The sequence below is a fragment of the Petromyzon marinus genome, chromosome 11 (genome assembly GCF_048934315.1).
Source record: "Petromyzon marinus isolate PM22_M1 ecotype Great Lakes invasive population chromosome 11, UKy_Petmar_22M1.pri1.0, whole genome shotgun sequence".
Taxonomy (NCBI): Eukaryota; Metazoa; Chordata; class Hyperoartia; order Petromyzontiformes; family Petromyzontidae; genus Petromyzon; species Petromyzon marinus.
In genome coordinates this window covers 7,636,933-7,663,116 of record NC_133677.1, presented here as the reverse complement: position 1 = coordinate 7,663,116, position 26,184 = coordinate 7,636,933, and the positions used below count along the sequence as shown (strand labels likewise).

General features: G+C 48.3%; 2 protein-coding genes across 3 annotated transcripts; both read right to left on the bottom strand.

The window, feature by feature from the left end:
• Positions 1-1,225: 1,225 nt before the first annotated feature.
• Positions 1,226-11,774, bottom strand: LOC116941273 (gamma-glutamyl hydrolase-like). The gene is made up of 10 exons (XM_032952142.2): positions 11,592-11,774; positions 9,807-9,924; positions 8,934-9,045; positions 8,271-8,321; positions 7,670-7,754; positions 5,571-5,709; positions 4,855-4,961; positions 3,298-3,391; positions 2,500-2,637; positions 1,226-1,620 (listed from the first exon to the last, which is right to left on the bottom strand). The coding sequence occupies exons 1-10, from the start codon at positions 11,595-11,597 to the stop codon at positions 1,472-1,474; spliced, it is 999 nt and encodes a 332-aa protein (XP_032808033.1). The 5' UTR covers positions 11,598-11,774; the 3' UTR covers positions 1,226-1,471.
• A 1,147-nt stretch (positions 11,775-12,921) lies between these two features.
• ASTL (astacin like metalloendopeptidase) lies at positions 12,922-25,058 on the bottom strand. 2 transcript variants are annotated; one of them, XM_032952146.2, is made up of 12 exons: positions 24,364-25,058; positions 22,474-22,572; positions 22,087-22,148; positions 21,594-21,687; positions 21,192-21,309; positions 20,576-20,751; positions 19,584-19,665; positions 17,826-17,965; positions 16,467-17,417; positions 15,083-15,208; positions 13,567-13,700; positions 12,922-13,426 (listed from the first exon to the last, which is right to left on the bottom strand). In XM_032952146.2, exons 1-12 carry the CDS (start codon positions 24,437-24,439, stop codon positions 13,283-13,285), a joined length of 2,202 nt encoding a protein of 733 aa, XP_032808037.1. In that variant the 5' UTR covers positions 24,440-25,058; the 3' UTR covers positions 12,922-13,282. The 2 variants fall into 2 exon arrangements, with proteins under 2 accessions (XP_032808037.1, XP_032808036.1); XM_032952145.2 differs by having other exon boundaries at positions 16,467-17,429; positions 24,364-25,052.
• Positions 25,059-26,184: the final 1,126 nt, after the last annotated feature.

Below are 26,184 nucleotides of genomic sequence, written 5' to 3'. Positions count from 1 at the left end.
GTGATGCCCAACACTGCTGACACCTACTCTGCTGTCATCAAGAATGATGAAATTAGATTTGAAAGTGATTGAGGACCAGGCTTCAGGCTGCATTATCATTGGGGGACGATATACAGTTATTCACCACATTGGTGAGTACGAGTTGGTGAAGATACCCATAAAGGGTAATGCACCGCTCACATTTAGGTGATCCAGCCAATTGAGGCATACAGCGTAGGTTTTTACAATTGTGCTGTATTGTCCTCCGATGTTTTTTCAGCTTGTACCGTGTGTTGTTTGGCATGATGGCTGACATTTCACTCCACATGCTGAAAGTTTTTTCAGGAACTGAATTGAGCAGCTCACTTCTCCCTCGATCATATAGCATTGCCTGCTGCTGCTCATGGTGTTGCCGGTTCTTGATGCCGACTGGCTCGACTCTGACGTAGGCCGGCTAATGAATGCTATGCTTAATTTGGAAGGAAACCGAAATCTCAACATTCGTTCGCTAAACAGATGGATTCACAAACTTATTATCCTGCCATATCCTGGCCAAGACTTTACAGCGCTGCGGGTTTAGGAGGTTACGTTATTCATAAACCCTTCAGCACAGCTTTCCAGATATTGCTTAACTCTCTTGAAATTGCGAGAAGTCTTTTTTTTATTACTTCCTGGATGACACACTGATAAAATGTTGCTGGTCTTACCAGAACCATGTCTTTGTTGAAGTTGACCCACAGCCGGTGCCCTGGTGTGTGTGCTCAGCCACAGCCTATTTGTCAGGTATTGGCAAGCCAAATCCAGTGTTGATACTTTGACACAACACAACCTAGATGTGGCTACACGTGCAGTCCAGGCAGTAGACTCATTCCTTCACAGCTTGTCCTTGCTTGATGGATTCCCTGATTGGATCTTCTTCAGTGCTGGAGTGGGCTTGGTACGTTTCTCCTATGTAATGTCTTGCATATCCAAGACATGACGAGGAAGAAACGTCCATGTTTTGAAATGGTCACACATGAGAAAACAAGATCCCTTGGCCTGAAGTTGATGATGAGCCATGATGTTATGGAGTTTTAGTATCTAGCAGCAAATCAGCTTTCACTTTGCCTCATCTGGGTTCATTATGTGGTGCTGTTTTATGGCATCCAAAAGCATTCTATAACATACTGTTCTTTTTGTCGAATGGTAAAAGTAGATTATGAAAGTTGTCACAAAATTCACTCATAATTATACACATCCCAAGGGCTCTGTTTATTTGTGTTTTATTTTTGAAATAAAAATGTACATAGAACTTCAAACTACAGACTGAAGATGAACATACAGTCATGGACAATCAGGTAACATTCTTTAATCATGTAAAGTAATTTAAAGTATTCAAGAAATTAAAATAATTAAAATACGAACACGAAGCAGTTTCTTTATATTAAGATCCATTCTCAACAATATGCTAATGCACCCAAAAAAATACACCTGCATTTCGCTGCGTGTGCTGTTACAAGAGCAGCTGGTGAGGTTCGCTATGATTGAAAAAATACTTCTGCGAGAAGGTGGATATGTTCCCTGTGTAGACAGCATTATAGTTGTAGATGAGAGCCTTTGATTCCATCGCCTCAGTTGGGAATTTGTGGAAGTTCTTGCGAGCTGCAGATTTCAAAACCAAAACACGCGATGAGCCTAAACCAATACTGCCGCGTCAACCCGAGAAAAACGATGCTGAAGAGGCAAAAAAGAAAGATCATCAACGATTGAAGAAAGGTAATCACATTGTGACTGCTATATTACCATCATGGGTTGCGTGTACAACTAATATTTTAAACTACCCATTCTATGGTGAAAAGAGGTTGCCTTTATCAACTCGAATACAGCCGGGGTGTGGAAAATGTTCAACTCATCGCTAAGCAAGTTTGCACTGCAGGCGCATGTTGACATTTATACTGGGCTGCAACTCATGTGTGAGTTGTACGATAAATTGTCGAAAACACAAAAAACCCAAGCAATGTGCCTTGAGTGTTATCACACTCGGCTGGCATTTCAGCCCAAGGGAAAATGTCGTTTAAACTGTAACAAGCATCTAGTTGCGTGCAGCTCATCTTTGTTGCAGTTTTAAATAACTCAAGGTATCTCCCTTATCTAAAACAGGTTGTTCAAAGTAGAGGGTAAGTCAAATGTCTTTCATATTGATCCAAGAGCTTTCAAACGCTAATTTGTCCAGCTCAAACAATTCTTAGCATTTAACGATCACGATTCATTGTGAACTCGACTCAAGTATATATTTTTTACTGGCGAACGTAGCACCTCTAATGGCTGCACGTGTCATACGAACCAACTAAAATATGCAGAAACTGTAAATGATAAATTCTGACACGCACAATCTTATTCTCTCACCAATTATCTCCGTTAAACAATGTATTTACATGGGATAAGAGGATAATGGATCTGTAATTCTCACCGTTGTTTGGTACAACCTATAAGTGCCGTATATAATTTAGCGACGCGGAGGAAAAAGGCAGGCAGACGCACCTTCATTCACAAAGAAGTCCCCCATGTAGAAGGCAGCGCGAATAGCGTCTATCGAGTGGGGGTTCTGCACCTTGATGCTCCACTCAAAGGGGTTTTTCTCTGGGTGCCACTGCACTCCATACACCGGATACTTGAAGGCTGTACACAACGTAACAGGGGTCAGCGCAACACAGTGGGTGCAGCATTGCTGTCACGTCGCAGCCCAAGCCTGGAATTCAGATGCAAGTCTTCCCATCCAATTCAAGAACTCATCACTACCCTCCTTCTCAACCGGTACAGCTAAACTCCGGATCTCATCACCCTCCTCATTCACAACCTATGCTGCTAAAACTCTGGCACTCATTAGCTTCCTAGCATGTGATGAACGGATGAGTGGTTAATGGAGAAGCCTTTGGTTGTATTAATGATTCACTCTGGGGCTTGTAAAGGCATAGGGATATGCGGTGGTGCTGTGATGACGTGATGAACTCACTGCGCTATGAGCCCAGTGACCTGAGTTTGATTCCCAGCCACGGTTAACATCAGCGACGAGTGATATCTGAACCGGTCCTGCTCCCACCCCCAATTCACCAACCTATAATGACCAGCGTGGTGAAATATGGTCAAACAATCCCCCATGATTGTTCATCGTGGCCAAAACCGTTGATGCCACCATACCTCGCCAAGCAACGCACATCTGATTAGCACGGTTGGCTACTTACGGTGCGGAAGAAGTCCAACATACATACACACATACAAACAACACTTCCTGCCATCTGCCAGGTCCTGCGGTTGCTGCACGCGGAGATGCACGTTTACCTTCCATTGTGGAGATAAATTCGACACCGGTGGAATCGGTGTTCACCGAGATCACACGGTAAAACGACTTGAGCTTCTCATTGGCTGTGAAGTTCTGCATGAGAGTAAATGCCACAATGGTTAGCTGCCTATACACATATTGAACAACATAGTTATTTGCTGTACCGATATATTTTTTTGTCAAAACTTCTGTTTAATAATGGTAGGAACCTCCTGGTTACATCAGCCCACAGGGGATTATTGTGTCCGTCCGTCGTGCATACAAAAATGGGTGGGGCGGGGTGGGGCTGGGTGGAGAGGGGAGAGTGGGGAGGGGCTGGGTGGGGAGGGTGGGGAGGGGCTGGGTGGGGGGGAGGGGCTGGGTGGGGATGGTGGGGCTGGGTGGGGAGGGGCTGGTCACCCTGTGGTGCCCTTATAAAACTCAACATTTAACCTACTAACGCCGGCTTGTGCCCGCCCTCACAGTCGGGCATATTTGCGGAATACACCACGTGGTGCCGCCGTTGACCCTGGCCAGTGACCGAGCAACCCAACGTTCCTACCAGCTCGCTCCGCAGGAATGTGTTTTAACATGTAGGATTTGGCGACAAATATTATTCATAATAAAGATTTTTGAGTTAGACAGGATAATAATACATGTTCAGCGTGACTAGCACTGCCTGTGCATTTGCCGGGATGCAGGCGAAAGGTCATCACCCAGATGTGTGTGATGACGTCACTACCACGCACTTGCCTGCCTGCTCGCGAGCCAGCCAGCAAAACTTATTTTTTTACAATATAGTAACATGAGTAATATTCTTAGAATTAAATTGACTTGATTCATATAGCAACACATGGATTGGATAATATACATAGGTTAATGAGATAATTCAAACCGTTTAAACGAATAATATTCACTTGATTTTAACAAATGCTTGCATGATTGACATTATACCACGAGACAAAGAGAGGAATGCATGGATTTGAGATCACAAGCAGGTTAATTTCATCATTCAAACCGTGAAGAAATGTGAGTGGGCTTGGGCAGGATACATCACTAAAAGGGATTTTACAATGATTATTCTTTACCCACGAAATGGTCAAGAATAAATCATTGGTGGCCCAGGAATGGAATGTGTCTGTATGTACGTATGTTGAACTTCTTCCGCACAACACGTAGCCAACCGTGCTAATCAGAGTTCTGAGGGGAAGTTGGAGGTGATGGAGCAATGAAATCAGCTCGCATGCAGGTGCAAGGTGGGTTGTTACATCGCGGGTTCGTGAGAGGAGGCGTTGGCTTGGGGAGGCCTTCATCCAGCAGTGGACTGAACATGGCTGATGATGCTGATGAACCTGGCCTTGCTACCACCCTTTCCTTCTCTTTCCATCCCATCATATCCTGCACCGCCTCTCTTCTTTCCTTCATTCTGTAGAGGAGTAGTCGCGGACATGACGTCACGCTCGCCTCCCAGGGGTTGATGGCGTCACGGGAAGTGACGTCATACATTCTCGTCACACGGAGTCGCCAGCAAAGTTACGCATTGGGAAACACGCGGAACTAAATGTTGCACCACTTACCTTCGTCGAGAGGGACCAGTTATGGAAGTTGGCTGTGATGGATTTCGTTTTGAGTGCGTGCATCACTTCCGTGGGAAAATTCCGGAATAAACGGCTCTCCTTTGCATCTGTGCAAGATGGTACGAAAAAAAAAATGACGGGTCAATTACTGTCATCGTGCTATCGTCGCTTCCGAACTTTGTTCTGCTAATACACAGACATCGCCACGTTGCATTCGCGAAGCGACTGCGGCACCATATTAGATCGTTCACGCAAATTGCTTCTCGCGATCACCGAGTAACCACAGACAAGCGCGAAGGCAACCAGGCGGTGAGTCGGTGCCAACAATTTCCCAAGCACTGCAGTCCTCGACAAATTAAGATATTTTCAGCCAATTAATAATTGTTCATACGTTTGACAGAAAACCGGAGCACCAGGAGAAAACCCACGCCTGCAAGGGGGTCACATTCTATCTCATAAAGATGGAACAGATGATAATAGTCTACACTTTGCTGTGCCGCTCTTCTCCTGGAGAGCCACGGTTTGGCACCTCAACGCCCACGGTAAGGGATGTTCGCAACATCCGTGCGATCCACCAACCCTCGCCTCCACCGTGCTGGATTGCAGGCATGGGCCACCGCCGCCCGGCTTAATAGGTGCTCACTAAATGGTACTTTGCCTCAACAGTCTGTATGGCTACAGGAGGATCTCTGTCTGTGTCGGTCTGTGGGCCTCACCTTTGGTGAAGACCAATGGCATGGCGATGTTGCTCGTGTTGGTGTGCGTCAGCAGGTTTTCTCCACTGATAAGGACGGTCAGTTCCTCAAACCCCAAGCACGTTCCCCAAATAGGAAAGTAGTCATTGTTATCATTTGCCTGTTACACACACACCCACACAAACATGAATCACACACGGGTACTATGACTAGTATCTACACGTGCAGTCCCATCAATCCATCGCTGGATGAGGGCCTCCCTGCGTCTCGGAAGTTATTTTGACCATGCTTCACCATGCTGGTTGGTGTAGGTTTGTTAAGGTGGGAAACATATAAGTACAGTGCAGGAAGGGGGTTTGTAGCATTGTGAAGTGAGAGGCCTTGTTTGGTCACATACTTTACGAAAAGTGTGGTCCCGGACAGTAGGTATATTTATTTTATTGAGAGAGGCAGTCGGTCAGATGCAGAGAAGAGAATGCAGGTCTCTGAGTCCGCCCCTTGAATAGGGGAGAGTGTGCAGCATGAATGGGGAGTGGGACGGACGTCCCAGACATTGGGGGCAGCAGAGGAGAATGCTCAAAGTTTCACTTATATAAGCTAAACTAAGAAACGATTTTTTTTTATTTTACCAGGCAAGGCCCACTGAGCTATATAGCTCTTTTTCAGAAGCGACCTATCCACAAATGAGTGCCCAACAAAGTGGCTGATTATCGTATGGAAATTTGTAGTAGCCGAATACTCTTAAGGGGCCCTCCATTTAGTACGTATGCAGAAAACATCAAAACTTGACCCCTCCCCCTCCTCCTGTACGCACGTGTACTTTTTACCCCCCCCCCCCCCCCCCACCTGTGTACGTACGCTTGACGCACCCCCCCCCCGAATTATTTTTTGTTGTTCTTGTTTACTAGCTTGCGGCCTAGTTTTACGCACAGCTTTGTACAAACAGTTATACTTGACTGTGTTATCCATCCTGACTGGTTAGTCAAAAACAAGTCTATTATGACCTTAAAGACACAATTAAAACTCGGTGAACTAGTCTCTATATAAAGTTCGTCGACTGAACATCTGCTGTAGCAGTAGACCAGTGTTAGTACTGAATTCCGGGGGGCAGCAGCAGCAGCAGCACGAACACCGCGGCAGCTAAAATCCGGAGCCAGCGGAAGTCTGCAGTGAGGCCAGATTGAAGGATGTGTAATCATCCATGCGGCAGGCCCCCAGACTATGTCAGACTCACTGCTGAGCTGCGTGATAGCTCGCAGTCAGGGGTACGGTGGAAATCTAGATTTGATCTAGATTTGTACGGTGGCATACAAGTGACACCTCTCCCACGGGCCTACTTCTCCCGGTAGTACGTGTCTGACAGCTGAAGACACTGAACTGTGGCTCATTTTAAGGCCAATGTAGACAAATTTATATCGAGGCTTCACCCCCCCCCCCGTTTCCTATGCGTACGTACATTGTCAGAAGACCCCCCCCCATACGCAAGCGTACGCATTTGGGTTAACCCCCCCTCCCCCCTCCATGTGTACGTACTAAATGGATGGCCCCTAACCAATCTCCCACTGGACGAATGAGTGACCTCCCACTGGACGAAGGTTGACTGGGGAATTCGATAGAAAGCCTTTGGTTGCCGGAGCATGGAGTGCATGAAGGCGAACTGAGTGAGATTCCAGAGGAGAGTTAAGACAGGGGCGAGGCAACGTTGCAGATTGCGAAAGGGATGCCGAGTTGCGATCTTGAAATTGATCCGGGACCATGTTGGGAGCCTGTGGAAGGGATCTGGCTACTGGGGGTGATGCGGTCTCGTTTACAGGCACAGGCGAGAAGTCGTTCAAGCGGCAATAAATACAAATGTCATTGCAGGAGTTTTGGTCATTTCAAGAGCGCGTGAATCTGGTCTGTAACATTTATCACAACACGGAATAGGCAACTGTGGGTGTTTTATGAGCGCCGTTACGGCACTCGTAGGATTTTCATTGCACTTGAGTGGTGGTTGTTGTTGGTGGTCATGAACCGGAATCGAACTCTTGGGTTGTTGGATTCGTAGCTCAGTGCGCTAACCGCTACACTGCCGCTCCCCCGAGTGATACACAAAGACACATGCGCACCGCGTGACCCACCTTGAGTGCAAGATCAAATAAAAGCCTGGCAGCTTTTGCATAACCAGACGTTTTCAGGTCAACACCTCCACCAGGGAAAAGCACCCTTTGAAATGCAAATCACACATTGGTAAATTAATTATTTTATATATACTGCTCGAAGCTATTCGAGTCTGAGATGTGTTGGTTGAAACCACAGACACGGCACTCCCAAGCGCTGCTTGTAATCCACACACACGCTACCCTGTCGTAACAAACGAGTCAATTTCTGCAGAGCTTACAAAAATAACAGAATGTTACGCTCACGACATACGCAGTGAACTGTGCGTTTAAGATCGGATTGTTTACTATTGTACTCATTATATGATCGTGTTATATGTGTTAATCGAGCAAACTAAACTGCACAGAGAGAGAGAGAAAAGCATAATAAACACAATTGGCATCGTAAAAACGAAATGAAACTAATCACTTCCTGATTTTAATTGTGACGATTCATCTAATCACTGGTGTATGATTTGTTGCAGGCCTTGAATTTGCCAACACCAAAGAAACCTTACAGATAGAATCTGAAACACACGTGATCCGGAATTTAGTTGCTTTAAAACTGAAGTGTAATGATTACCCGTTGAGGTAGCCGAACAGTGTTTTCAGCTCTGCATCAGATAAGTCGTTCCTGGATGGGGGAAAAAACATAAACATTGACAGGTCATGTGAAAGAAAACAGCAAACGGCATGTGACTGTTTAAGAACCTGACCAGACCATGGACCACAGGGTGACTCTGGTCACTCTTGATAATGAGACTCATCCTGTCCTCGAGTTTTCACCTGGTTACAAGAAATAAACTTGACTTGAATGGGACATTGCAAAACATTGTGTACCTCGTTGAAATTCAGCGGAGGCACTGATGAGATTCATTCAGCTTACCCCGAGGCTGTACTTCGGCTATCAGACCTGGGACATGGACTAATGAGTTATTATACAAAACCATCTCTAGTAAGACGTCTGTCCAGCAATGCCAGTTATAGGCCAAAATTCCCTCTTCTAGAGAGGGGCTGTCTAGGGCCCTCTCTAGTGGAGGCCTCTTCATGCAACAATGGATAGAGCATGCCTGATGATGGTGGTGGTGACCACGGCGATAGGATACCAAGACGCAGTACCAAGTTTGTCGGCAAAAAATGCCCTCTGCCGGAGGGGCTGTCTAGAGCCCTCTCTAGTGGGGGCCTCTTCATCCAACAATGGATAGAGCATGCCTGATGATGATGGTGACGACAACGAGATCCTCACCGAATGGGCACGACCCGGGCGCCGGCAGACTCTAGGTACTTGACGTATGAAGCCGCGATGTAGGACTCTCCAAACTGCTTGCTAACCGGGAACACAGCTTGAGAGAGAACACCTGCACGGCAGAAACAGAGTCCGACGGACTTCACCGACTTTGAATCACACGTAGATGTAATGGTGTGCAAAACTCAAGCGCACTGTGCTACGAGCACTCACGCACTCACTCCCGCACCTCCGATGAGCACAGTTGGGTACGTATGCTCTGAAAGAAGTTCAGCAGCAACAACCGCCATTCGCCACGAAGTGTCGGTGACGTCCCAACGGCGCGTACAGAGTTCAACATACATACATACATGCACTCAGTCATCTATGTGTATATGATAATGCAGCGGGAGTAGTTATGTTAAATACGCAATTCTGTAAAGCTCCTATTCTTTTTTTTGTCTCGGCTAAACCATAAATTGGGTGAAATGGTGACTTTCAACGGCATTTGCAGATTAAAATGTTTTCTAAAATGAAAGTGACGTGGCATTCAAGCGGCGTGACTAAAGCTGAACTGTACAACCTAAAATGCAAAGGCGCAGCCCTGCAATTGCGCGCTCACGCCACTGCTGGCGGAAGGGACTCCACTAGAGGCAGCTCTCTCGAGGTCCACCCTCTGGAGGATATTTGGCCTACTCTTCCACACTGGCTCGACGTCCCGGATAGAGGTTTAGGCGCACTCACACTGCTGCCCCAACCACCTACGTACGATCCGGCGATCGACTAACTGTGTAGGGCCGTGAGGGATGGCGATGACATCCTCCATCCGGCAGCGGACAGACAACGACGACGCTGCTGCTGACGCCGATGGTGATGGGTAGTGCAAGCACTTGCCGATGATGGGTCTGTCATTGACGCCCTTTCGTGCGGGGCCAGTCGGAGCGCTGAGAACGGCCGAGAGGAGCGCGGCGAGCGCCGAGAACAGCACGGCAGAGCGGGCCACGCTTTTGTCCTGCGTGAACAAAACGCACAGACGCGTGCGCAAAAAAAAAACACGCTGTGTCAAACGAACGCACCAAAGTGTATTTTTTTAAATGAACCAACGTGAGCCTAGGTGTGCGTCAGTTCCATTATACGTGGCGAGTTTGCGTACACGCACACGGCCATATAAAAGGTGTCCCCGTAATTTTGTACGTTTTTTAAAAATTGTTGCAGCCATTTATTTGTTATACCTTAGTGTGTTTTTCATACTGTTTTTGATGATGCATTTGAGCACTCGTATTCGTTATCCTGTTGGCGGTAAGTTTCTTTGTGAGAACGGTGTTCGTTTTTGCACATCCTCTCCGTGCAGCGTCCTGTAACTAGCAACTTGGCCTCGGGCTGCGATCGGATATATCTGTCAACCCACACGGTTTACCCCGTATTCTTGTACAGGGAAATTAATTTTCAAGGTCCATACGGCGTACAGCCGTTTCAATACGGGCACAATTTATGTTTTGTCTATTTGTTTGCGTTTCTCCCTTGTGATGGGACTTTGTAGGATGAATTAGGTCTCTGAATTGCTCTGTAACAAGGTGGGGCACTGATAGGGGTTTGACAGGTATGCGATCGTCCTTGGAAAAGAGCTGCCTCGCTCAATAGGGCCAATAATACACAATACTTATTTAAGGCCGAGTCGAGCGAGGTTCACATATTCGCCACTGATGTAAGCAATCGAATGCCTCGCCTGGTTCCTGACGCAGTGCAGACACAAACAGAGAGAGACATCCCCCACATAACCTGTAACAGACTGTAGGGGCAAGTGCTATTAGCGAGCACCTATGAAGGCAGGAAAGGTACACGAGGGGGTGGGTGGCCAGCACCACGCCCGGCCGCCTTTGTCTCCCAGGTGGCGATGTTTTCAGGCTGAGTCGACCTAGGGGGAGGCCCAGGACCGGTTCAAATAATCGGTCCACTACGACGGTAGCTCACAGCCCCTTGCCAATCCACTGCTGGACGAGGATCTGTGTCCACGTTGCGTCGGTCGTGGGCCTCATTGCTCCATACTTCACTACGCTGTTTCGGTACGATTGTACAAAGTGCCGCATTATAATCAGTCGCCCACTTACGGTATCGCCGTGGGCGGGATTCGAACCGAGGCTCATTGATCGGGATCGTAGCGCAGTGCGACAACGCTCACCTGCACGTACACAAAGACAAAGATGCCCCGTATAGCCTTAACAGACTGTAGGGGCAAGTGCTGAAGGCCGGAACGGCACACGAGGGGGTGGGTGGCCAGCACCATGCCCGACCGCCTTTGTCTCCCTAGTGGCGATGTTTACACACCGCACCAGGTACTGATTTGAGGCTGAGTCGACCTAGGGGAGGCCCGGGACCGGTTCAGACAATCGTCACTGGTGTTGGCCGTGAGAGACACACACTGACACACACACACTGACACTGACACACACTAACAAACACACTGACACACACTAACAAACACACACTGACACTGACACACAAACACACTGATACACTGGAGAATGACTGCGTTACGAAATCATTGACGCCAAAGGGATAAGGAGTGCGTTCGCGGAAGCCGACGGCGAGCAACACCGACACACAACGCTCGCTCGTCGCTGGACGACGACGCCAACAAACAAACGTCGTCGTCGTCGTCCTCGGCGTGGTTCCACTCACGTGCATCGTCCAAGAGAACCGACGATTCTGCCGACGACGATGAGACACCGTCCGTCTCGCGTCTCGCTGTGTGTGTGGGTAGAGTCGGGGTCTCTTCTCCCTTAAGTGCTCGTCGCCGGCAAAGCAACCCCCTTCCCCGTGTCTCTCCCCGTCTCTCTCTCTCTCGACGGACGTGAGCGAGAGAAACAATGTCCGCGACACGAGCCCCCCCTTGCGTCCGCAGCCGGCAGTGCGCGGGCGTGTTGACGAGGGCACGTGGCCACCACCACCCACACCGCCACCACCACCACCCCCAGTCTAGCAGTAGGTAGAGCACTGGTGGCTCCCTCCATGTGGTGTCCACCCTCCAGCGGCAGGGTACAGCTTTAGCAGCTTCTGGGGCAGCACTGCTTGAGACTATTGCCATACTCGGTGTGGTTCCTCCACTCCGACAGTAGATCAGGGGCCTTCTTGCCGGTGGTTGGATCCTGCTGTGCTTCTCTCCCCCTTCCCAAGTCGGTGGCCCCCATACCCCCCTTTATTTGTTGCCCCCCTTTTTATAGCCGGTAGATTGCCTTTGAGGAAGCCCTATCATGCAATACACTCCTAAAACTGTTCCCCACCAGCCAAAACTGACACCGGAGGGAAGCCAGGGGTGTGATCGTCAACTTTCACCTCGCCACAGAAAGCAATTGGATCTATGCACTTTTAAAGCTCTTCGGTTCAAAACTAATTTCTTGAAAATTGCTTTTTGCGTTTATTTTGTCCTTCCCCCGCACCTAGCACGACTGGCTACGTACGGTGCAAAAGTTCAACAAACAGTACACGATGAGTATTTGTGGGGCTGGGAGCCAGGGGAATTGTGGTGCGTCTTGCAATAAAGGGGGAGTACCCACGCTTTACCGCACCATTACGAGCGATCTGCCACCGCCAATCACCCTTTAACCTTTTGTACCAACTTGTTAAATAATCAAACCGGCGATCTCAGAATTGCAAGTTCAGCCGTGGTCACCATTTCACCACGGGCCAGCACCGCTATGCGCGTGGCACGAAATATAAAAAGAGGGCTTCTCGTGCCTCACTGGATGAGTTGAACAATGGGAGATGTGGCTCTCGACTTACTCCTCGGCACGTCTCGCCGCAACCTTCTGGAAGCGAGCTCATTGTGTGACAAGAGACTGGAGGGCGCCCAAAGATAATAATGCAGTGGGCAGGGCAGACCTTGATGCAATTATAAACTTGAGCAGGTACAGTAGGACACTATGCCAAGGAAGATTAAACAGTGAATAGTCTTCATTTCGTGTTTGAGAATTGCCAGCAGAGCGAATTAAATATCACTATTAAGCTTATCCACACATCAATATAATTTTATTTGATTTCTGCAAGACATTTAAACACTTTTTTTTGGAAGAGGACAATTAAAGTACACGCGTGCATTTACTATCCATTATAAATCATCCAACCTGGACGTAAAAAACAAACAAAAGATCGCTTCAAACACCACATTTTATACGGGGATCCACCATCTCATCCGGATTATTATTCTTGTGCGGTGGCATCAGTCGCAGCCCACCACAATGAGAGAGATCCGCACGTTTTATTAAAAACCTTGCACTGGAAAAGCGCTCTCACATTCGGCACCATTCAGGAGCGGGTTTCGCGCAATTTGGCTGCGGAAATTCCTTCCGTGGCCGCTCTCGCCCTGGCGGCTGCTATGGCCTCGAATCACCGTCACAACCCGGGCGGCGCTGCTGCTGCCACTGCCGCGCCTTGCCGCAGCTCCCGCACGACACCAGCACATCGTCCACTGCCGCGTCCCCTTGGAAACCGCTCCCGAGGACACCTTCCAGGTGCAGCTGAAACAACAAAAGCTCATTAACACACACAGACAAAGATCCTCCCAACCCCCCACCCCCACCTGTATAGTCTTAAAACACACTTTTGGGGCAGGTACCGTTTTTCGAGCAGCACCTATGATAGACAAATGGCCGCTTACCTTGAACAGCTGGCGTGGTGGAACAAAAATGCCCAACTCTGCGTAGAGCCATGCATTGCCGCGGTCACCGCTGGCGGACCACAGGACTGGCCTATCGGTGCCATCGGTGGACTCAAGACGTACACTCAGTGTTCCTGGAAACAAACACAAGCGGTGAATTACATTTCTTGTGCACCTTATAGCTGAAATATAAATTCCAACCGTCGAGGTCTGCTAGCCACGACAAGAGGGCTTCAGGAGAGAGAGTTGGTGTATAACAGGTTTTTTGTTTTGTTTAGATCGCGTAAATATAAGTGTCGTTAAACACGTCACCACCCGACAGACAATTGGTAAAGTTTGTCACGTAAACAAAACATGCCAATTCGTTATTAGTACAGCACACTGGGTGTGTTGATATTGGTTGTGAAAACCTACGTGTGGATGAGGAACAGAAAAAGTTGTAGTTTTTCTGTTCCTCATCCATTGAAGGAGCAGGGACTACATATGTTCCATAGTTTGGGTTGCATGGCCAGTTGTCTGTAGGCTTTTATTTTACTGGTACGAACCTTCTGGTTACACCAGCCCACAGGGGATTATTGTGTCCGTCTGTCCGTCGTGCATCCGAAAATGGGAGGGGTGGGGCTGGGTGGAGAGGGGAGGATGGGGAGGGGCTGGTCACCCCGTGGTGCCCTTATAAAACTCAACGTTTAACCTACCCACGCCAGCTTGTGCCCGCCCTCAGTCGGACATATTTGCGGAATACACCACGCTGCCGTTGACCCTGGCCATTGACCGAGCAACCCAACGTTCTTACTAGCTCCCTCCGCAGGAATGTGTTATTTTCCATTCATGAAAGAAGATGAGAACATCACGAGGCCAATGTGCACGTGGCAAATGCTTTTACAGCTGTGCCTTTGAGGAGGAATGTCAAAATTAGGAGGGTGAGCGTTGTTTGGGTCTCGGTTGAAGCATTTATTCTGGACTCCCACATTGTTCCATTAAATTGGTGAATCAAGAACATATTTGCAGATATGGACTATTGGAGGGAAGGATTCAGCCCCCTTCTCCAAAATGGAAGCCGACAAATCATGATTCAGAATCCGAATCCATCAATTATTTCCCACTCAAGTGGTTGGAGATGTCACGGCATCATTAACACCATCGTCAGGAAGACGGCCTTCCCAATATTCCCCCCTCCCCAACTCCTCCCTCAAAGTTTCAATAACGTCATCTTATGTGGGCTATTCTACAACACCACAAGATAGTGCACGAAGCTCTACGAGAACGGTGAATTGAAACAAGTGTCGGAGCGCAACGCACACAACATAATTTAAAAATTTCTGGAATAAAACGTACATATTTTTTTTATTCATAAAAAGACGCAAATGCACGCAATAAACCGTCATGATTCCTTGCAAAATGTTTCTGTTCGGTGTTGTAACATGTTGACGCCTGTTTTATGGCCAGAAAGGGTAAAACCTATTGTTATATTGTCATGCGTTTGTGGTTATACTTGTACCTTTGCCGTTTCACTTACCCATGCTCGCGCCCCTCATGTGGTACCAGAAGGTCATGCACTTGGGCCCTCGGAAGAGGGGGCTCGTGAGTACCGCCGTCTGACCGTCTTCCCGAGGATAAGAGGCCTCCGTGTACAAGTAATGCCCTGATGACACTCGCCAGAAAGAACAGACGAACGAAGAAGCCGTTGAATAGATTCTAAAGGTGCAAACACCGCATCGATGTCCTATGTATTTATACAAACCTCGCGACTGCTTTGCCTTGGAACATTTTGGGTAAAGCATATAAAAGACAAAGACCCCCCCCCCCCCGTATAGCCATAGCAGACTGTGGGGGAGGGGGGCGCAAGTGCTGTTAGCGAGCACCTATTGAAGGCCGGCACGACACACACGAGGGTGGGTCGCCAGGACCAAGTCCGGCTGCCTTTGTCTCCCCAGTGGTGATATTTACACACTGCACCAGGTTACTCGTTTGAGTCCAAGTCGACCTTGGGGAGGCCCCGGATCAATTCAGATAATCGTCACCTGGTGTTGGCCGCAAGCGGGTAGCCGGGTTCGAAGCGTAGCACGCTAACCATTGTGCTACCGCTCCCCACAGTTGTCTCCACATACATGGAGGGCTCTCGACAATAACATCTGATACCCCAGCAGTGTATGTTTAACAAGCTTGATTCTGATGACAAGACCCAGAGAAGGCCAAAAATGGTTCAGAGTTTACTTGCTTGAACAAATGCGGCTTGATAATAACCGGTCTGGAAAGTTACTAGTCTCGTGCCAACTTCCAGTCTACCTGGAGACCTGGAAAAAAATTCAGCGAGTAGTTAGAAACCCTGGCACCGGCCATCACAAACCATCTACCTCAGCCCCGTAGCTTCAAAATATTGGTACATTTAAAACGGATAGCAAATAAAGCAACGGGCATCATAGCCTTTCCCCAAATAGATAAAAGCGTGAGAGCTAGTGCAGATTGCATCGTTTCAAATCTAAATTTGGCATTTAAACATTCATTAACAGCCGGTTTAAATGTCGACCTTGTCGCGTATGCCGGCCGAGATTTTGTACGCCCCATTGAACACTTTCCCGTTCCGATGACGTACGTGTACATCAGTTTTAAATAAAATAACTTTATCGGTACCAAGGCTACCACAAGCCCATGTGGGAGGGGGTTTGGCAGTTTGGCGCCAGCTATCATAGTGTGGTCGTGTCGCTACCGTTCTGTGGCGAGTACATTGGTCTTTAAAAACAACGGCGCTTTGCCTCTAAATGCAATAGAAGCTGAACTGCTTGCGCATTCCGAGATTCAGCGGTGAACGGGACCCATCCTGCAACCTACAGATGTCGCGGAACGGGAAAGTGTTAAAAGCAAAGGGGTCGCAACGACAGGGCTGGGTCGGCACTCCTCACCGGTCCTGGTTCCACACCGGCCGAGCGTGTGGTCGGCACGAGGCCCAGTGTTCCACGACGGAGTGCTGCCCAACGCCAGCATCCAGTCGAAGTCGTCTGCGATGGACTGCGCCCACGGGCACTGCGAGCTCGTCTCGAACTCACAGAGAGCCTCATCCAGCACGGCGAGCGGGGCGCTTCTTGGCAGCAAGTGCCGCAGAGAGAAGTTTCTGGTCCTGCCGGTCACCCGATGGCCGGGCGGAGTAGTCGGTTGTGTCCGACCGTTGGTGGTCAGTGGCTGCTGATCACCAGACGTTGTTGTTGCTGGGCGAGCGATCGGATGCGATTTTAAGGTTGTCCGTCCTGTTGCGTAGTCGGTTGACCCAAAGCTATCGACGGGCAGCATAGTAGCGTCCGGTTTGGCCGTGTCCTCCACTCCGGGCAATTCTGTAGTTTGAGGCACAGCGCTTTGCGAGGCTGTATCGTGGGCACTTCTCGTCGATGGAGAGGGATCTGAAAGAGATATTTTACTGGCACTGGATGTAATCATGGCAGTCGTATTTTTTGCCGTGGCGGTTCCAGTTACGTGTCCAGCAGGCACGGGGAGGCTCGTGACATCTTGAGAACACGTAGTCTCCGTAGCGGCACTCTCGTCCAATCCGGCAGTGGTTGACGACGGGATTGTGGCTGAAGACGGGATCGTGGTTAAAGACGTAATCATGGTCGACGACAAAAGTACTTGCGATGGAGTGCCTCCAGGAGGACTCAAAGGTTGCGAAGCGTATTCGGAAGTCGCCACGTTCACTGGAAGTGCAGAAGAGCCAACGCTGTCGCTCACAGAAGAGCCGGTAGAATCGGAAACGTTTCGAGGTGGCGTGGTTAGAGCGGCATTGTCGTTGCCAATGGTTATTTCAATGTGAGATGAAGAGGAATTTGACGTTGATGTCGTCACGTTTTTGTCCATCTTGTTTTCTGGAATGGCACCTCGTGGAGTAAATTAAGTAAAGGAGAATTAGAGGGCACTGCCACAAATTTCAGACACTTGAAAGGCGAGTATATTTTTAGTATCCAGGTTTCAGCCACCGATTTTCTCAACTGGGTTCCCCTCTGCCTAGTCACAAATGACTGCACAATACATTCCAGCTCCGATACTTTAACATTTTGGTTTGCGTGGCACACGATGAACACTCGTTGCACGAGTCTACGACGTGTTTTTATGCACAATGGTTGCCCAATACAAGCACCTATCCAGGCTCAAATCCTGCCAAGCTTGAGATCGGATGAGATGGGGCCTTTCATTCCAAGCGATTTGGTCACAGTCCATACACGCACTCTACATGAACGCAGCCGGACATCTTGACTGCACAGAGAACCGCGTACCTTCGAGGTGTTTTCTGCATGCATAAAACCGGTTCACTTTGTAGACGTCCTGGTCACTGAGCTTCTCGCGCTGTCCCAGGGTCACGTTCGTCTCGGGGGTCGGTACGAGCGTTGGCCTTCTGTTTTTCGTGAACGCAAATCTGCGGTCGGAAAGCGATGGCATTTGAATAAAAATATGTACGTGACAAGAAAGCGCATGATCTTAACAAAAACCCCAGTGCAGGCCACAAAACCATAAGTGTCAAACACAAACGAATACTAGAAAGCTTTTGTGCATTATGCAAAAAACAATTCCTGAAGAACTGCATTGTGGTCCTCTGTCTTAGGTCACCATCAAATTAATTTGAACAATCGTGACCGACCGATGGTGCAGTTAGATAAACCTTTGCAGACGTTAACACTAGTGTGACTTCCTGTGTGTGTGTAGAACTTTTTTCGCCGTACAAAGCCAACCATGCTAAATCGGAGGTACCTTACCGACGAGTCCTAACAAGGACGATACCCGCTCTACCGTTGTCCATCTCGGCGTTACATTTGCTCAAATTGATTCCATGGCAACCACAATGCAGTTCAGCAAATGTTCATGGGTTTTCAGTAATGCACAAGGGCCGAGGAGTGCCCTTTGTACAGGTTTCCGAGTGTCGTCTGAAAAGGGCATTTTAAAGTTGCAGTGTACAGGCGGATCCATTTATAGATACCCCACCGAAATAGGATAATTATAGGAGGAAGCAACATTTTATTACAAAAGGCTCTAACATGTCTTGCCGCAAAACCCTACGCATTTAAATCTCGAAAACTCCCGACATGGATCCCCCGGACCAGACGATTCGGTTATCGCTACAGATATCAGCCACCGACAGGAATTTAACTTGTGTTAACTACGTTCATAGTGCAGTGCGCGTTGAACCACTGTGCCGAAAGTTCTGCAATGCTTCAAGTATTGTGCCGAGTGCTTCATTTCGTACAAGCTGCACCAGTGTAGTAAATCATTAAACATCAATCGACCTTAAAAAACATAATAGACAATGGTCCAGGAAAAAGCGCTTCTTAAATTGTACAGAAAGGCCGTAGAGATAGACAAGTGTTTGAGACTGTGCTTAATACCACAGGGCCTGATGAGTAATTGCATAAAAACAATTCTGATGGCCAGTATTTAAAGTGGCATATGCATAGTTATTTAATGGTAGCTGGTGTAATGGACAAACCAATTAAGCATATTAAAAGTACATTATAAAGTGTTGCTGGCAACATTGCATTGTGGGAAGGTTTGTTCTCGTGAGAGAACAAGGCAATCAAATCCACCCCCCTTGGCCCAATCGGACATTTCAATGAAATTAAACAGCTATATATTCCCAACGCAGAAGTATGACAAATAAAATGCAAAATACACACATTGTACCACAATAACGAATATCGTATGCGGCATGATGCTGGAGCTTATGGGGCGGCACTGGAGGTTTGCGTGCAAGAGCTAAATACTGAAATAGAAACCTATATTTTACCAGAGATAAAGCCCACTGATCTATGTAGCTATTTTCAGAAGCGACATGGCCACAATTGACAGCTCAAAGTGGCTTACATTTTTAGCAGCCAAATTCTCTAAACGCATGTCGATTCGAAATGTAGAGGACCAGGGAGAAAAATCCACGTGACCACGGGGAGAGCACGCAAACTAAGCATACAGGCGTCAGGATCGAACCAATGACCTCCTGTATACCAGGCAACGGAGCATGGGGTCGCCGCCACCGCCACCCGTACCGGTTGTAGTGGAGTAGAGAGCCGTAGTCGTAGGGCGTGTCCAGGTTGTTGGTCTGCTCCTTGTTGAAGTTGTGCTCATATCCTGCGCGACGACACGCGACGAAGGCCGAAAAGGGTACGACGCGAGATTCGCACCCCGTATTTTCGCGACAGCGTTCAAGCTTTGTAACGTACGTAAAATGTATGTTGAACGTCTTTCGCACCGTACGCAGCCAACCGTACTAATCGTACAGATGGGGCTTGGCCCGGGACACATCACGAGAAGGGGGTGAGAGGGGCTAGTTGTGTGGTTTGTGACCCACGACGGCGTCTGCACCCAACGGAGAGGACCGCATCTAAAAGGAGGCCGGGTCCACCGTGGGCACCGTGGGATGAGATCGGACAGTACGCGGCAGCCGCTGTAGGAAATCGTCGGATTGAAGAACTACTTTGCCGGAGACATCCATCCAGCAGTGGCTAGAACGTGGCTGCCGATGACGACAACAGTGTGAAGAAACGGAGCAAGAAGAGTATGTAGACGAGGTAGCCATAAATAGAAGCCCATGAGCCGGGGGGGGAGGGGGGGGGGTTGGGTGAGTACCACCTGGGGAGACGAATGCTACTTGCTAGTATCCCCCACCCACAGGCAGTATCCATCCACCATGGACAACAGATAGTGGAGTGTAACATATCAACTATTTCATATACACGCACACATATTCCGTGGGTTTTTCAAATGACATGACATTATTTTCTTCTATTACACACTGTACTATGGGGGTACCCATTCGATAACAAATTCTTACATGCTGTATATATTTAACAAAAAAATATACCACCTTGATCTTGCTACCACACGACCTTGTGACCTAGGAGATTAAATGCCAAAAAGAAAAAGCATCGGTGGAAGCAGTTGCCACCTCGGAGGCGTGTGTGGGGGGTTACCGGTGCAGCCACATTTTTCGGGTCTAAAACGGGGGGGGTCCTACACGAATGGGCGAGGTTGTGCCGACCTGGAATGATGTCGTCCCACTGCACGGACACGAACTGGTCGCGGTCGCTGCGCGCCTGCTCGTGCCAGAAGCCCAGCGAGTGCAGCAGTTCGTGCTGGATGATGCCCTTTTGCAGGCAGCGCTCGTCCAGAGACACGATCTGCATGCCCCTGTGGTGCCCCATCAGCGAGTAGCATCTGTCCCCCACCACCCACGTCGTCCACAGATGATCATCCACAAATCAGTGATGGACTGGGACTAAACAGAAAATCGGGCCCAGGCATTTGTAAAACACAACGGGCCCAAATTACCGTGAGATCTAAATTGGCCCATTTGGACTGGTACAAAAAAATTACTAAATGGGCCGGCGAGGATGAATCTTTGCGGCTGCAGAATATGGGACTCAAATGCCAACTGAGAGCGTAAATAAGCAATGAAGCGTACACATTAGAGGTAATAAAATATTTAAACACGTTTTACTCCGATCACATTTGTAATTTCCCCACAGAGTTTGGACTTAAACTCGGCCTATAAAATTGAATGACTCGCCTAGCTGGTTTACAGACTCAGATGAAAACACAACGAGGTGTGGGGGGTGAGAGCCTTAAATCAAACATCCACATACACACCAACTTACCCCATGACGGGATAGAATGCCAGGTAGTCGGCTTCATTGTCACGTGGCACAAATCTGACGCACGTTCGATAATTAAACTCATTCATGGCCTCTTGTATTACCCTCTGCTGCTCCGGTTCTGCACAGAGAAAGACCGCACACCACCCCACCAAGGTCTCAAACTCATTTAAGCTTGGGACGGACAGCGTGGGCATGTGCTGCCTGCGTGCGGATAAGAAACCACTCTCATGCATCAAGAACTTCTGACAGTGCCGGGGGGCGGGGGGGGTCAGTGGGCCTCTTCATAGCGAATCCAAAAACGTGCCAGGCACGCGGGTACGGCCCGAAATGGCACCGTCGGAGAACGGGCCACAGGGCACTACCGCGACACCCTACCACCGTACGCACGGAAGGGTCGCTCACCGTAGCGGTTGTACATCTCGTAAGGGATGTAGACATTTCCGTCTTCCGATTTTGCCCACTTAAAGCCTAAATTCGCGATCGCGTTCCTCGTGAGCTGTGACGCACGCACACAATTAGAAAGACTGTCAGCTTAACACGTAGGCATTTGCGACAAATATTATTCATAAAGGATTTTGTGCTAAATCGCGTAAATACAAGTGTCGTTAACCCACGACCACCCGACACAGGTTTGTCACGTGAACAAAACGTACCAATTGGTTACTGCTTCAGCACGCCGGTGAGTTGGCGAGCAAAACGCAAAACATTTACAATTTCAGTACGACGTTTCCGCTGGTGGTTACAACCCAGCTTCATCAGGCGATTTGCCACAATTATCACGAACAGAAAGACTATCGTAGTGCCCAACAGCTACAAAGATGAGCAAGTCGCTAAAGCCGACGGAGAGCTCACTAGGTCGCAGTTAAAAGGCCACGGACGCCCTCTTTGTCCTTACCGGGCTCATGATGTCCGCTTCCACCAGGAACGTTGCACGGGAATACTCATTGAAGATTAACGCTGAGGCGACAGTGGAACATTCAACAATAAGGGGTCTTCCCCGTACATGCAAGCAATACATATACTACATTTTAATTTACTTTTTTAAGAAAATGCCTTCAACCAGCAGTACCATTCATTATTATGCATTACAAGGGCAGATCCAGAGCCGTTCAAGGGATCCCAGGGCAGTCTCGACATGTCAAGCACGTATTTATTTCTGGTAGATACCAATAACATACCCAATGTCAGAGTTTCAAGCGGGGGTGAGGGGGGGTAGAGGGGGTGGGGGGGCCTCACTGCCCCCCCCCCCCTCATCCTCACCCCATACACACGAGGGACTCACGTTTGTTGATTTCAAAGATCGTGTCCAGCTCTGCGCTTCGCTTCTCGTGCAGGACTCTCTCCAGACGCCGGTTCCCTACAGACGGCACCTGGGCAAGTCCTAGGTCGCAGCCACGCTAGATTAATACTCAAGTACAACATTATTTCCGTACCGCGCACGCGCGCGTGTGTGTGTGTGTGTTTATCCATTGGCAACAATTTTTTTAGGTCTGCTTAGTGTGTTGTACCCTCCCACACGCCTCCCATTAGCACGGCTGGCCGTGTACGGTGCGAAACAAGTTCAACGTACATAAAACAATGCTCCGCAGAGTATGACAAAAGGTCAATAGCGCAGCCCCTGCAACTGCTTGCCACGCCACTCTTGGAAAAAGGGCCTCAAATCGAAGAGCGGTTTTTCTCATTTTTTGCCCGCGGACCACTCAGCCCTCTCACCCCAGGTGACAAAACGCATTCACTGCTCCCTAAATACCAGAACTACATTATTCATATTACCAGAACATAAAAAACGTGGGTTTTGACGTAGCGATACTATTTTGAGGGGGAGGCAGGAATTTAGATCTTAGGGTTATGGTAGTAGTTTACCAAACTTAATTTTAAAATAAAATATCAGAAGTAAAATGCTAATGCAATGTCCGAAACAATAAGGTAGAACCAGTCTTTATTGTCCGCATCAAGATGCGTTTGCATCACAGCCCCACTTGGACTCACCTGGGGGATCGTCGCGGACCACACTGACAACCTTTACTACAGCCTTGCATCGCTTTGGTTTTCAATCGTTAAAAAAATTTTGATTTAAAGCTTTCGTGACTGCAGTAATTCATAATTTCTCACGACGTGAATTTCTCACGACGTGAGAATTTCTCACGACGTGAGAATTTTTTATTGTTTTATATATATTTTGTTATTTTGTTGTTTCTCTTCAACGTGACTTTACCGAAAAAACTAAGAATACGTCAAAAAAATTGTTAACAAATACATAGGTTTGATGAAACAAGGTTATTGTACACTTAAGTGCCCGTGTATAATTTGTGTTTTGATGATTCTAAAACAAACCTGGCCATGTCTCGCACCCCCAGAAACGGCATCTCGCACCCGCAGAGGGTGCGCGCACCCCAGGTCAAGAAGAACCACTGCTCGATAGACGGAGCTCGTCTGGAGGGCTTTTCGCCCAGATGTTTGAGACAACGTTCATGGATATTCTTAGCTCCATCGGTAAAGTCACGTTGAAGGGAAACAATAAAATAATAAAATATACATAAAACAATTTAATATAATAAAATAATAAAATACATGGAACAATTCTATATATTATTATTTTATTGTTTCCCTTCAACGTGACTTTACCGAAAGAGCTAAGAATATGAATTACTGCAGTCACGAAGCTTTAAATCAAAATTTAACGTTCATGGAGTTTATGTACAAGAGTGCGGCTTTAGTTTGAGGTCATATTATAGATCGGCGCCTGCCCTTTCCAGCTCATCGGATTCCTCCAGCGTAAATAAATGTACCGTTTCAGAAGGACTTCATTTTATAAAAATGAATTTAACCTCGAGCATCTCAATACGGATCAGTGCAGTACTAAGATTTTGAAAAAGATTTCATTAAAACCAACCATCAAATCGACCACAGCACAACTTCGGTAAACATGGGACGTCGAGCCAACGTTGGCCCAACGTTATTCCGACAACGTTGGACGGGCGGAGGGGGGGGGGGTCAACGTTCGTCGACTGGGCCATTACCAGAACTTGCCTTAAAAAGTCGTTCTCCTTTCCTACACAGCGTTAGAAGATTTCATAAAAAAGCAAGAATTGCCGACTGCTCAGCAACTAACGTAGCAGGACTCGGCGTAGTCGGTACAAAAGAAAACGGCCAATCCGTTAACGCCACCGACCTTGTGCAAGCAGAGCGAGCAGGGCGAGCACCAGGGGAGACGCCGCAACCTTCACACTCCTCCCGCCCGTCATCATGAACCGAGGCGACGAGGCGATCCAGAGAGCTTCGCAGGAGGTCTCAACAGGTGTACCCCATTAAACGTGCCAAAAGCTCAGAAACGCCCGGCACAGGACCGTGCATTCCGCGTTAACCACGCTCACAGCTCCCCTAATGCAGGACTCGCAGACGAAATTTGGCTGACGATCTACAAGTTAGATTTTTGTTCGCGCGCGCGCGCGTCACGTTTTTTTAAGAGGCGTTTATGGCGTTTTGTTCCACGGCGGTGCGATGCATCGGGCACCGGAGGCGCGCAGATGAGAGCTCAAACAAAGTTCGGGCGGCGAGCAATGTGGTGCTGCTCCTGGAATCTCTCTCGATCCGCGTTTAGAATGTTCGTGTGTTTTGTGTCTCTTGTCGTTTTAAAAAAATATCAGCGAGCGGCTTGCAACCCAACGCCAGTCCTCACAACCAAACTAATGTTACCTCCTCTAAAAAAATACACAAATTCAACGACGCCACGTGTTCACCCGTATTTGATGGTTCTTTGCTAAACACGTTGCACGTGCCGGAGAGATCTCCAACTCGAATTAAGATACTTGTGCGTGTATGTCTTTGTTCTACGTGATGCAATGAGCACCGAATCGAATGCAGATAAATTCATTGTGTGCGTGTGCGCCCCGTGTGACGAGGAAGGTGCTGATTGTTATCAGTTGGCGCTCTGCACGCCGCGTAGGACGCGTTTGAGAATTAATCATGAGGTGTGTGCAGCGTGTACAAAAATTACGTTGTACTTGAAAGGTGATACATTGGTGTGTGCGTGTGTACACGTGTTGCAGGTGTGTGCGTGTACACGTGTTGCAGGTGTGTGTACACGTGTTGCAGGTGTGTGTGTGTTTACACGTGTTGCAGGTGTGTGTGTGTTTACACGTGTTGCAGGTGTGTGCGTGTACACGTGTTCAGTTTGACGCAAACAGCGTCAATTGCTTAAAGCGCCACGTGGGACGTATTTAGCAATCATCGGGCGCGTGCAGCGTAGAACGAGATAATTAGAATGGGATGAATAAATTGGTGAGATGGAGCGTGGTGGCGGTGGGTTGCGAGGTCCGGCGTTTTGGGAAACGCTGGCATAGCAGGATCTATCTTGCCACATATCTGTGAAAAGTGAAGACACTGGCACAATTGGATGCCAATACTAGATTGTGATATTTCGCTCCCGGAAGTTTCGCAGTGATTAGTGCGCTGCATTATGAACCCGGAGACCTGGGTTCGATTTCTCGGTCACCGCTGTCAATCGATTATTTAATCAAATCGCAAATCCTTCATCATCGAAAGTAATAATACGAATTACAAAAGTTGTTCCCGCTATCAAAATAAAGCTTGCGTAATTCGAAAAATACGGCAAGATGTTCAGAAAGCAAAATGACAATATCGATGTCTGCTAGCAGCGATGAGAGGGCTTCAGGAGAGACAGAGTTGGTGCAATTTTGATGTCTCTCCTCCTCCGTTGAAAGAGCGCAGAGTCGAGTGGTTTTACAATGGCAGCGTTCTTCATTGCAGCAAGGCCCCGTGGGCCACTGACGTGCCCCCCCCCCCACAATACACAACACGTGACAACACCATCCCCGTCACCAGCGTGCTGCTGTCAAACCCCAATGGTTTCAAATGTGTGGCGGCACTCACACTGACGATATCTCATCGGCCCCCCTTCCCCCCCCCCTGACAATGAGTAAACACTGCTGTACTGTGGTTCAATAGCTTGGGTTGAATAGCCAGAGTCGCA

Coding starts and splice junctions, on each gene's coding strand:
- LOC116941273 (XM_032952142.2), bottom strand. Junction 5,710..7,669: donor TATTTGATCTTGCACTCAAG/GTGGGTCACGCG, acceptor TGTGTGTAACAG/GCAAATGATAACAATGACTA. Junction 2,638..3,297: donor ATTTATCTCCACAATGGAAG/GTAAACGTGCAT, acceptor CGTTGTGTACAG/CCTTCAAGTATCCGGTGTAT.
- ASTL (XM_032952145.2), bottom strand. CDS start 24,439: ATGATGACGGGCGGGAGGAGTGTGAAGGTTGCGGCGTCTCCCCTGGTG. Junction 21,310..21,593: donor CGAGATGTACAACCGCTACG/GTGAGCGACCCT, acceptor TTCTCTGTGCAG/AACCGGAGCAGCAGAGGGTA. Junction 17,966..19,583: donor TCTCTACTCCACTACAACCG/GTACGGGTGGCG, acceptor TTCCGACCGCAG/ATTTGCGTTCACGAAAAACA.